General features: G+C 46.0%; 1 protein-coding gene across 6 annotated transcripts in view; it reads right to left on the bottom strand.

The window, feature by feature from the left end:
• Positions 1-3,930: 3,930 nt before the first annotated feature.
• The window catches only part of WNK2 (WNK lysine deficient protein kinase 2), a 117,257-nt gene continuing 107,834 nt past the window's right edge, over positions 3,931-13,353 (bottom strand). For 5 of the 6 annotated variants that reach the window (XM_032194432.1, XM_032194434.1, XM_032194433.1 and 2 more), the window contains one exon: positions 10,854-13,035. In XM_032194432.1, coding sequence (XP_032050323.1) covers positions 12,685-13,035 — 351 coding nt within the window. In that variant the 3' untranslated portion in view covers positions 10,854-12,684. Of the gene's footprint in view, positions 5,107-10,853; positions 13,036-13,353 lie in introns of those variants that run through there. The other variant, XM_032194435.1, reaches the window with a different exon arrangement.

The following is a 13,353-nucleotide window of genomic DNA, read 5'->3' as shown; positions in this document are numbered from 1 at the left end:
GCCGCTGAAAATAAACAGCGCTGCCTGTGAGACAAGTGCCCAATCCATCTTCCTAGCAGAAATGGCTCTGCAAGCCTGCAAACTCGGTGCTCGGGTCAGGGGAGGTAACCGAACAGAGTCCCACCATTTATTCAACAGCCACCAGGGCAGCTGCCCCTTGGGCATCGGAAAACACCGAGGGGTTTGGGGAGGGGCTGCAGCAGTGCCAGGGTCGCATTGGGCTGCCCGGGGCACTGGCCCCACGTAGTGCCCACAGGCAGAGACAGCTGGTCTGGATCCTCGCGTGAGCCTGGGGACACAGCCTCTATGTGCTCCTTAGTACAGAATATGCTGGGTGCTACGGGCACTTCTGAGTCAGGAGAAACTGCAGCCCTGCGGTGTTACAGAGCAACAGGTATCGGACCCAGCGTTGTTGGGTCTTTGGAACATTTTAGGCAAGCAGGGGAGTTTCTCCTGTGTTTTTGTGTCCTTCTTTCACCTTTCTCGTGCTTGCAAGCACAGCCAAGGAAGGATCATTACCCCTGGGCTGCTGCTAATTGAACTGGAGATGGGACAGCCGCTAATAGCCACAACTCAAATGAAAGAGCATTCAGCTTGATTTTTCAGCAACTGTGTTTTCCATTGAGAAGCCATCCAGGCAGGTAATCTCTGAACAATTTTACTTGCCTCATTTTATAATAATTGGTGCTAGAAAACAGTGAAGAATAATGGCAGGAAAAATCGTGAATAAAACCCCTGCGTGCTTAGCTCTACCGGACACATGTCCCTTTACTTCTCGTCACTGGTAAGCAGTGACATTTCTCCTTCCACACTGCTAATCGCCATCTTCCTTTCATGCCATCCCTCAGCAATCAACACTCACCAGAAGATATCCGGAAACACATCCCTGGATTCTCAGTGCAAGAGCAAGCACAACAGAGGCGGCGACTGACCTCACACCAGCACGAGCAGAAGGGCCGAAACCATGCTGCTGGTGGCGTGGACAGGGCAGCAGAAGGGTGGCTTCTTCCCAGCTGCTGCCACCTTCTCCCTCCCCGCTCCCCCCAGCATTGCCAGACAGCGCCGGCCAGGTACCCGAAAATGAAGGTTTGTTCTGCCACCAATAGGCAGGCACAGCAACACCGAGGTTTCTGGACTGGTGTTTATGCTTCTTTAAACCAATGCAAACTTCAGCTTAAAAAGGACAACGCAGCCAGTTTAAAATGAAAAATAACCCCTCCAAATGTCAAGCTGAAGGGCTGCAAGTCCCCCGTCCTCAAAAGCGCTCCTCATGTCAGCTGCTGTCAGGAGCTGACTGGAGCAGTCAACAGCCTGGCAGTCCGAACTCTCCTAAGCAATTAGCAAATATTTGAGAATTATTCTGCTATGTTTGACATTTTAAACTGACTCCCAATTTCTATAGCTATGCTAACAGCCCCTAGATTCCTCGTTAAACATCTAACAGTTTCAAATATCGCCGTATGCCCCCAGCATCAAATCAGCATCTCACCAAATTTATTCCTCCTTTTTTTTCCAGAAATTTTTCTGCTCCAAGCACTGAAGCACCAAGAAAGTAAGGAAAGGAAATAAAATATTTACACGTGTTCTTGAATCTGACAGAAACTGTATCAATCCAGAGGGGATTTGAAAAAGAAGTTTTCAACAGATTTTCCCTAAATCAGAAGCTATTATTTTACTGCTTCAGAAGCCCCTGTTGCAGGAAGCTAAGCAGCACTTTTAACATTTGCAATTGTTTCCTTCTATTACCACAAAGATCTATCCTTTTTGGGAAGCCTCGGTTCCAACCCCACAGCTGGGCTGTTTGGGTTTGGGACCATCGTTTGATCCCACCTAAGCACCCACCAACACTTGCTGCATGGACACGGAAGCTGCTGCAGCCCTGCTGCCTGCTCGCACACTCACAAAGGCCTTGCTGATGGACCCTACTGAAAGCCCGAGCAGCTGATGCCTCCAGCCATTCCTCCGGGAGGATTACACGCTGATTAACCTCACAGAAAACCTCAAAGCCAAGGCCTAATACTGAGGACATCCCCAGGGATTGTCTGAGAAGATAAAGATGCCCATACCAATAACCCAGGAAATCTTCACTGCAAATTATCCCAAGACTTTAACTGTTTTATGAGCAGGTCTTCTAAATGACTCAGAGGAGTTCATCTACAATTTAGCTAACAACAAGTTTTTTTCTGAAGTTTTGTATGCATCTAAACTCATAGCTACACTGTCAATAGATAGATTGCAAAAAAAAATGCTTATTTTTTTCTTAAAACAGTTTTTTTATGTTGAAAGGAATTCCAGAATACCTGGCAAACACCGAGGAGCCCCACTCTCCTGGGCACGGCTATGCCTAGAGCAGATGAACTGGGTTGATTTCGTTGCACTCAGCTCCCATGTGGAAAGATCTATTTATTTATTTAGGTGGCATTTTTCTAGCTTGGGCCGGAGCGAGCCGCAGTGACTCACAGGGAGCACGGAAGAATATTTCCCAGGGATCGGCCCCGGGCAGGGGCTCACTGGCACGTGGGATGCCGGTGGAGCGCCCTGGGGCTCCCTCCCACACAAGGTGCCAGGAGCCCCACAGAGGGCAAGCTCCACAGTAAGGCTTCAGACCAGAGACATCACCACTGCCTTGGAATATTCACGGGGGCAATGAATTCAGGGAGCTGCTGCAGGTGCTGCCTCTCTGTGTGTGGGTACAGGACACAGCCTCCCTGTCTCAGCACCAGAGTATCGAAATCAACGTTCGTGTCAAAAAAAGGATGCCAAAAACACCTCATTCCCAATGGCCCCTCCTCGGGCACACTGAAGCAAGGACCAGAGCTAAGGGGCCCAGAACAGACTTGGGTCCCTACTAGCTCACGGCTGGAGGCAGCAGGCACTGAGATGCACCCGAGCAGTGTTTCCCCTGCAGAGTCCTCCTCATCAGCACGCAGGGAGCTGCGTGAGCACCCCTAGCACTCCTCAGGGCTTGTACTTCAAACTGCAGTGCCAGCCTTCAGTACGTGGGCTACAGACAAAAACCGAGCAGCCTTTTGCTGAAGAGATTAACTGAAGGTAGGTGGACTTGGCAGAGATGGGGGAAACAAACATCCAGGGTTTGCTGAAGTTTTCACTCCTCAGTGTTAACCCTGATGCTAATCCCTATACTTAATCTGAATATTCACAGATGATTTTTAAATACTTATCTGGAGATGGAGGCTTTTTGGCTTCCTGAAGTCATAGCTGAGGCCATGTAGGAGCCCAAGGCGTTGCAGGAGCAACAAGGGTCGGGCACCAGAAAGCCTCTGGCAGAGCCCTGGAAGGCAACCAGCACCCCAGGAGGTACCGCAGGGCACTGCCCTGCAGAAAGGAGCCTTTCAGGGAACAAAAACTCCAGGTGATGGCAGAGCATGTTCCTGCCATGATCGCTGCCACAGGGACTCGTCCCAGGGCAGCACGTCAGGGACGTGACACTGCTGCCCCCACGCAGAGTGTGCTCAGCATGCTTGTGGCAGCCCAGGGAGGATGGCAGAGACCAAAGCAGCAGACGGAGGGTGCAGTGCTCAGTGGGACCCCACAGCTCCCCCCGCTCGCAAGAGGAACCAGTCTGCTCCCTCCTGCCAGCAGGAAAGCCAGAGGCAAGCAACATTTCAGCAACAGCCCTCACCACTTGTCCAGCTCCTGCTGTCACGCAGGAGATTATTTCCATTTCCTTAGATGTGGGTAGAACAGGAGGCAACACAGAAACACAAACATCTATTTTGGCCCTGAGGCTTCAGCTCTGAATTTACGAGGTGTTTTAATGGTTTCTTGCTTCAGGGCTCTCGAGCTTGAGGTGCCAGCAATAGACTTAAATCCACCCGTGTTCTCAGCTGAGCTCAGGAGCAGGGGAAGCTAGCAGGTCAGAGCTGAGGTGGTAAGGAAATAGTGAACAGCAGCATCAAAATAAGATTTATTATTTAGAACTCAGTGTTGGAAGAGACAGACATGGCAGATAACAACGAAACAAAACGCCAGGCTCCAGCTATGAGAAGGGATGATACGGAAAGGCTTGCGGGCAACTAGAAATTCTTATTTCTGTGGTACCAAAAACTGAGCTAACAGAACATCGCAGTCTGACACTGCCTAAGGGGGGAGCCACCGAAGTTTTTGGGTGTTCAGCAGCAGGTTGGAAGAGTTTGGGGCCAAAACATAACAGCAAAAGCAGCACTCTCTCCTGCTCCTCAGGAACAGAGCTAAAAGCCACCTTTCTAAAGAAAAAACAGTTGAGTAGTCTTTTATAATAAATGATTACTCATGAGATTATTGCTACAAACAGGTCTGTGCACCACCTCAGCCCAGGAGACAGGTGAAGCCTATCATCAGCAAATCAAGAAAAAGAAATCTCCCACCACATAATTTTAGCTTGTTAAAGGCACTTTAAAATCTTTTAAAAATTGCTCCAATTACTGACTTGTCTGCAGAAGGATTTTAGGCTTACATTTAAAATTAGAAGCGACTTGAGAACTGTATTCAACTCTGGCAAGAAACTGTGGCTGGTCTAGAAGAAAAAGAAAGGTGGGGGGAGAAAGGAAGTGACAGTACAAAGTTACTCTCCAGTGAAGTCTCTAGGTTTCTTTACTTGATTTAACCAGATTTAAAATAGAGCATTCTCTTTACAGAAGAACAGCTCTGACTGTGAGAAATTCACTTGGACTTGGAATTTATCTTCTTTTAACTACAACCTGAATACATGTGCCTAGCTTATTTTTCGAAAATGACTTAAAATACAATTAACTGAGTAAAACAAAAAGTATTGGAAAGAATGCCTCCTCCTCCCTCTTCTCCAGAAGCTGCTCACAGGAACCTGGCTTACAACAGAAGGGAACAATTTGGAACAAAATCCTTTTCCCCCAAAATAATTTTCCTTTATTTTTGCATAACATTTTTGTATTTCCAACTATAAATAAAAAATGATTAGAAAGAAGTTACAAAATTGGTAGAATGGACCAGAACGGCACAGAATTTCTCACACACGACAAATCATTTCCCATCTTCCTCTTCCTCCTCCTTAGCTGCAGCGGGACCTGGCGCTTGGCACCGTAGCTGCGGGGGCCACGTGTCAGTCACTGGCGGTCGCATTTTCAGAATCTAAAAAACAAAACGGCCACGTGAGATCACAGACCGCAGCGTGCCAAAGGCACTTCCATGACAGCCACTTCAGGCAACACATGAGAACAGAACCCAAAGGTCCTCACACTGAGAACACGGCAGCACAAACGCTCCTAAAGCACCTCACCGAGTTCTTCAGAGTGAGGTCCCCACTTAGACACGAGAGGCCACGCTGATGCCCAGGGCCCACAGCAGAAGAACCAGAAGGAAGCACAATGAGCACAAGGCTGAAGCAGCAGCAGCAGCAGCCGCCCCGGGAGCCGTTGCATGCCCCACGCTCGGTGGCACGCACCCTACCAGTGCACACCTGCTGCGCTGGGGACGTGTGCTGATGTCCTGCACTCCATGTCATGGCAACGTGCATGCTGGTTGTGGGATCTGCAGGCATGTATGCTTTGTATATGGCATACAGCTTACTAGATTATTCCAGAAAAGACACGGTGAGTCTTTCAGGGCAGAAGGGAATGCAAGATGCATCAGGGAGAAGCACATTATGCAAACAGACTTTGGCCTAGCTCCTAGGAGGGGGAGGGGGGAGGTGGAGGGGTCTTGTTTAAGGCTTTGCTATCATTAAATTCAGTCCCAGTTTTCTCCCTCCCATCTTTCTTGCTCTGCCTGTTCAGAGGAAGAATTGCTTTTAAAGGAAGTAAAATTATGTCTTGGTCATCATTCTTCCACAAGGTTCTGCTCAACAGCAGTTCTGCAAATCCACCTGAAGGCACCACTGTTCTCAACAGCTGCCCACTATTAATAACCAGTCCTGGCACAGAAGTACATCAAGAAAAATGAAGTAAGATAAAATTAATGATCTCCAGGTAACAGGGAAAATCCTTAAGACTGCAATGGGACTTACTCCAGCCTACACAGCAGGTCAGCCATAAAGCCAAAACCAGCACGAGCTCTCCGGGTGCCTGGCTCTTGTTAGAAACCCTCACGTATACTTAGCCCACATCCCCAGGGACAACATCTCCAATTCTAATACTGAAGGCAGCCTGAACTTTTGACCAAAACTTGAAAGAGCAACATCAACAGCACTGAAGAGATCAGTGAATTTAGCTATACTAAATATTCTGTGCTGAGGAGAACCACAGAAAAATATGTGCCTTGCATCTTGTAGCTGCTGACTGGAGAAGGAAATGAGCACTAAGAAATATGTTAGGTATAGTTTTTTCTAATCTAATAAACAAAATCTGAATGCTGAAGAAGTTTCTACATTAGTTACAAAGTAACTGAAAGCAAACAAACAACAACACACAAGTAAATACTCTTTTGGGTTATTTTATGCCAATAAATAACATCCACTTGAGGACAGGGAGCCAGTTATTTCTTTTTAAATTCCCTAAGTTTTTAGGAGATGTCAGAGCTCCTGGATATCTCTGGAAAACCTCAGTAGACTCCAGACCCCCCAGCACAGCAGCTCAGGGGTCTCTGGCCACATCCATCACGTATCCCATAGCTCTGAGAGTGCAGCGGTGCCATGGGCGCACTCAGTGGGGCAGGCTGGGCCGGAGGCTTGGAGGAGCCTTAACAAGGAAAGGCAGAGTCTGGGGATCTGCTCCTTTCCAAGGGAAAAGAAAATAACAGGCAACTACAACAACATGCTAAATATATGCTGCAAATACATCCAGTGGCACCACATCAAAAGAAATTAATGTGAGTTTCCCTTCCTCAGACTTCAAAAAACCACGAGTTTGTCACAAGAATTCCAATGTTACAACAGATCCTTAATCAGACTAGGTCGTCTTCTATGCATAGCTTCTCCACACTTATCAAGGAAAATCTAAAGTTTAATGAGGCTGTGCATCTAAGAGTGAAGGCTTGAATTATGCAGCCTCTAGACTTCTCCTGGGGAAGTTATTTCAAGTGAGAAGTTTTATAGTCAAATATAGATCCAAGTACATACAGCAGCAGTCTTGATATTACACCGCAAGTATCACATGGGAGGAAAAAAAAGCAGAAAGGACCACATAATTCACAAAAGTTACTGCCTACTGCTATGAGCCTGACTTCTAGATGAATCAGTTACAAGTAATCTATTTACTGACACAGCCAACGTCAGCACCATGGTACATCCAAATCCCTCTGAGCAACAAATTCTTTCATAATGCAGAATTTGTAACCTGACAGCTCCTAAAATCCATTTCATTATGTTGCACTTCTGCAGCTTATCTGCATTAATAAAAGAACAAACACAGCCAGGGCTTGAACACCCCCTTCCTGCTGCATCCACAGGGACAGCTCCGCAGAGACTGTCGTGAAAACGCAAGTACTGCTCCAGTCAAAAACCACTGGCACGCATAAGTCACAGCACAACTCACCTCTGCTTGATGGTTAGTTTCAGCAATATAGACTGGAAAATAATTGTATTTACCAGGTTCACTTGGGAGAAACAACATGAAAATCAGCACAACAGTCAGCCTGCACGAATGCTCAGCTGAAGCTCAGCTCAGATCTGCACTGGCATAAGCACAAGCCAACCAGAGCCCAACACCACAAAAAAAACCAAAAACACAACCAACCAACCAACCAACCAAACCAAAAGAAAAAACCTCATGCTGAAGGATTCAATAAATAATAAATAACCATCACAAGAAATTTCATGTGATCATGTTTTTGCTGTTTTATAAATTCAATTAGCAAGATAGTCATCCACAGAATCCCTTAGGTTGGAAAAGACTGCCAAGATCATCAAGTCCAGTTATTAACCTAGCACTGCCAGTTTTACTACTAAACTACATCCCTGAGCACCACATCTACACATCTTTTGAATACACCAGGGATGGTGACTCAACCACTTCCCCGGGCAGCCTGTTCCGATGCCTCACAACTCTTTCAGTGAAGACATTTTTCCTGATATCCAGCCTAAACCTCCCCTATTTGCCTGTGGACTCTGCAGAGATTTTGCCCCTGTTCAGCAAACACATCGCTCTCCAGCACAGCCATCCTTTTCCCCAAACATCACCAGAAATCTGGGACTGGGAAGGACAGATGAGAAACCAGGAGAATGCGAGAAACCTCGCTAAGGTATTAAGCACAGTCCCGAACTACTGCATTTGTAACTTCTGACCCCAAGCCAACACTTTCAAAAACGTTATGGAAACTCAGCTGGGGAGCCCTCAGCAGCAAACCAGAAAACTAGGCAGTTTTTTGTCATAGTAGCTAACTTCTGAGATACCCATCTTGCTCAAAAAGACTTGAAATCTTTGCCTATTTTGAGGCAGGAGGATGAAAGCCATGCAATGAGGTCAAGTAATTTCAGAATGGAGACTTCCGATTAAAACTCTCCAAAGCTGACTCCAAAGAACGTAGAAGGGCAGATGTTTTTCCCCACTTGAAAAATGCCTGTAAAAAACTTGTGCTAATTGAACAGTACTGACACAAACATGCTGAACGCTAAGCCTATGAGGCTTGCTTAGAAAAATTCTGAAAGTTCTCTGAATTGATAATATCGGGGCCACAAAAATGCTTTAATGGAAAAAGCAACTATTGAAAAAGTCAAGTTAAACTCTGACTTAAAGGTATTAGTGATTTCCTTCCACAAATATCAAATGGCAAAGCCTCCAATTTGATTAAGAAGTTCATCTCCAGAAATACTGGCATCTAACATTAGGCACCTATTCCTGAATACAAGTCTCTCCACAAGAGCACACAGACTGCTACACTTGGCTAGCTGACTGGCCGTTCAAATCATCATCTTGTCTTTGATAACAGTCCATGTCAAATATCTCAGAAAAAAAACTGAAAGCTACATCAGACAGTGATGAAAGAGGAAGAAAGAAGCACTTTGCAGATAGATGTCAAGTAATAGCTAAATACATGTAATATTTACTCTTAAAGCTGTAGAATGAAGACCAGAGTTTACACATGGGAAAAAAAAACAAAAAAACAAAAAAACAAAAAACTAGTTTTTGCATCATTCCTTTGAACAGATGCAGTGCCAGGGGGGCTGAACTAGGACCTGTGGCAGAAGAGCCCTGAAGCATGTAGGTTCCCCCTGCCTGCTCCCAGCCCAGGGATGCTGTGGAAAACAGGATGCGAGTCCGCAGCCAGATACTCCATCACAATGCACGACAATTGAAAAGCCTAATTAAGGGCATATGGGCAAACTTAATTTGGCATCTCCTAACTACTGGGTGCGTGACTTGGCAGCTCGAAGTACTCCTTCAGTATTTTGTGCCCCCCTCCAGCACTGCAGCACTGACCCCTCGGGTGCCTCCTGCTGCAGGTCGGAGCTGAGTGGAAGTTAAGGTCTCGGCCCAAGTTGTCTCAGTCTGGCACAACAAGCAGGCTGCTGATGGCGGGCTCACGTGCTGCGGTGTGCCAGGCAGCCCTGCTGCCCAAGAAAGTACCCATACCTGCAGTACCTACACCCTTTCCTTTCCAAAAACTTCATGCAAAACACATGCATGTAGCTAAAAATAAAGTACTCGCTCACTGGTCCTATTTAAGTGGACTGTATTTAAGTGGACTTCCTCTAAATAGTTTTTTAAGAAACAAAAGCTGTTTCTTAAAGCATGAGGAAGACATCCAATGACAAACAGCAGTTTGAGGCAAGTTCCGCCCCCCCACTTTTCAAGGATGCAGGCAAAGTGCTATGGCCAGCATCTTTGCTCACATTTTACTCGAGAAGTTGTCCCCATTTGCTTAATTGCCACTGAGGGTCAAAGCGCCCTTCAGCATGATCAAGGATAATGCAATGTAACTGGAACTTAATGGTTGGAAGAACCGAAGCCAAGATGGCTATCAGAAAATTAAAATCACAAATACTGAAATGAAAGCATCAACCTCTGGTCCCAACACTAGCAAGAGATGCCCTAGTTAAGAATGCAGAGACTAAAAGTTTGAAAGCTTCGTTTTAGAAGAGCAAACCAACATGTCTGTCTCCAAATCAGAACCGGCACCGGGAGGCCCTGCTTGCTCACATAGGCCGCACACCGCATCACCGGCTCTGCACAGGTGCTCGGCGCATGCAACGCAGCCGTCTGCCTGGGAGAGGAGAGGGGAGAAGAGGAGAAGGTAGGGGAGGGATGCTCCTAGTGAACTGCAGTGCAGGCCTGGCGCTTGGAAACGTGCGCAGCACGCACAGCAAAGCTGTGTGGGTTGGATGCGCAGGAACACAGAAGCAGAAGTACCAAACCCCTGCCTGCACATCCCTTCCTAATTTCTGCTGCAGCCCACACCAACAACAGCGACTGCCAGGAGCATGCATGTGGCAGACTTGTAGCAGGGCCAAGTTTCGTATCTGCCCTCTCTCACTTTTAAATTATGCCAAGATCAAGTTAACGAGGCTTCCCTAGTACTTTTCAGTGTAGGATGTACCCAGTCCAAACACCTCATTCACCACCTACCAAGCTCTAGCATCCTCATTTGTACTGTCTGAAGATACCAGCAGCTTAAAATAGCCCATTTACTGTTCTCGTCTGGCCTGCTCTGCAGCAGCAGAACATCAGAAATACTGCAGCAGCAGGGAGGTCTCAAGCAACGCAGCCTGCAAGGCAGCACTACGCCACTTCTGGTGCACACTTTCATGTCTACAGCTGCAGGAGGTGGGACATGGCAGCTCTGGACACAGGCTGAGGAACAGCGAAGGCATCACATCTGCTCCTTACGCACAAGACAAAGGATAGAAGTCTGGAAAACAAATGCAGAATTACCCGGAAGAGCTGAGAATTAACAAGCTTCTACGCTTCAGAAAAACACTGGGGTTTTCACACAGTTTTCAAGCACAAAATGTTTATTTTTCTTCTTTTTAATCTATACAATTTCTTGGGGCTTTTAGTGCCACTGACTTTGTCAGTATACAAGGGGTGGACTATACAACAGGCAATAGCGACATAAACTGTAAGATTCAGTGCAAGCTGAAGGAAAACTGGTGTGAGAACATATTTTCCATGTTTGCTCATGAAGCATACAGACATGAATCTAAAAAACCCAAACAAATTAAAAGATACATGTTACAGAGAACAGAAATCTCTTACTACAGTAAGTATTTTGCCCAGGCAGAAGACTCTGCATAATTGTCTATAAAATTCAATTCTAACTGAATTGATGGAATAATATATTCAAAGGGTACAAACAAAATAATTTAGACAGATATAATGCTCAAAGTACAATAGAACTATACAATTCACAGCTTGGCAGCACAAGACATCTCTGCCCGTCAGCAGACAGTATAGAATGTCATTGCAGTAGAGATACAGAGCAACGCGCCTCCAAATTTGACTGCATGTTTCTTTACCTGTGCCTGTAATGATGGCCCTCAGTGCTTTCTGTTAAAATGAAACTTACCATTAGCAAATCAGTTTTTGTGGTTATCTTGTGCCTTTAGACTGAGAGGTGCAGATGTAGGCTCTATGCACAGTAAAATGGGCAAAAAGCAACTTGCAAACAGGAGAGAGGTGTCCATGCCACCTACAGTGCAAACTTAATTAAAATTAAAAAAAAAATTCAAACAAAAGTTGGTGAGACTCCAAAACTGAAGCATTCATTGGTCATATATGAAAAAAGAAAAATAATAGCTTCACATTTTTATTCCACTTCAATGTGAACACGGTTAGCACTTCAATGACAAACCCCCATTCTTAGCCTTGGCTGCTGAACTGAAGGCAGAGTGCACGCAGGTGCTGTACTTACACGGCTCTTACAGGGACCTGGGGACGTGCTCCTGTGATCGAGGTTTCAGTTAGAATTTTCACTTAGGAAACATGCATGGCTTTGTAATTTAACTAAATTATAGAAGCCCAGCAAGGGAAAGAAAACATAGTCCGATTCGGTGCTGATCTGGAAGAAAACAGTATTTGCCTGCCTGTAATGAAGTAAATTGCTGTCTACAGCAACTTCACCAGAGACTGTGTAAGGGAATGAATTGCACTGCCCGAAGGAAGCTATTACCTGTTCTTATATACAACTGACTGGGATCATCCTGTAAATGCTCCTACTTTAAAATGTGCATTTCACTACTTGTCGTACAAACACAAATTTCGATCAGTATCTCAAACAAATCTCACCTCACGATTTTTTTTGAAAGCCTCAGTAATGAAAATTCAACCCATGAATTAAAAGTGAAGCATTTACAGCAGAATGAAACTGATGAAGAACTTCAACTGTAAACCTTCAATATCATTGCAAACAAAAAGAACTTTAACTCACAAGCAAATTGTAAATAAAATACACCTTTCAAATATTTGTATATCTCTTTCCAGCTGGAACTGAAAAGCTTATATTCAAGGCACTGTACTCCTGCAGGGTTAGTACAATTTGCTAGTCATCAATTCAAGTACATCAACTTTAAGGATTGCAAGTGTAAAACATCTGAACACAACATAATAAAGTGTCTTTAGCAATGAAATATATGCAAATATTGCCATAACAACAACCGATCTTTTGTGAAAACCCTTCACAGTGATTGCTTGATGCGGTGTATGGCTGTGTATGCTAGCAGGCCTGGCCTGGGGCCAGCGGCAGACCCACACCTCTTCCAACACGTATGGCAGCTACAGATCAAACACTCCACGTTACAATGTCGAAATCGTCGTTACCTATCGACAGGCAACAGAGCTATGTCGTTCTCATGTGCGGGCCTGGCGGGTCGGCCGCAGGCTGCTGCAGTGGCACGGGGTACATCTGCAAGCAAGTTTTGCCGAGAGCCGAGAAGCGAGCAAGGCTCTGCCCTCCTACCAGCCCCGGCCGCGCCGCTGCCCCCGACCACTGCACTCCGTAAAGCGGCGTAGGGAACACTCCTCCGTATTGACAAAGAGGCATCACATAGGGCGTTACTGGGCCAGAAAGGGTAGTACCTGGCATAGGCACTGGCAGGGATGGTGAAACTCCGGGAGTTAGTGCAGCTGACATGGGGCAAGACACTGGAACAATGCACCTTTTCCCCAATCCTGTTCTTACTGAATTAACCTACAAAAAGAAAAATAAAAAAGCATGGCTATTAAGCTTCTATTTTCCTAACTGCAGGACGCAGCGCTGTCATGCATGGGGAGGACGGCTCGTTTCTGGCCTGCCGGCAGCAGCAAGTAGCTCCCACGCCTGTGCTGCTCCCTGCAGCAGCATGATCCAGCCCCGGCCTGAGGGGCCTCTTGCTGTCCGCACACATTGGTGGTGGTTATTTTTTACTTTTGTTTATCGAAAATTAACAGCAAAGGTTGATATAGGGAGGAGGGGAAGGGTGTACTATTGAAGGAGCCAGGAGATATCACTGAACAAGTGAGAATGTAA

The sequence above is a fragment of the Aythya fuligula genome, chromosome 10, assembly GCF_009819795.1.
Source record: "Aythya fuligula isolate bAytFul2 chromosome 10, bAytFul2.pri, whole genome shotgun sequence".
Classification (NCBI taxonomy): domain Eukaryota; kingdom Metazoa; phylum Chordata; class Aves; order Anseriformes; family Anatidae; genus Aythya; species Aythya fuligula.
Note: the sequence above shows the minus strand (reverse complement) of the source record. Positions and strands in the feature narration are given on the sequence as shown.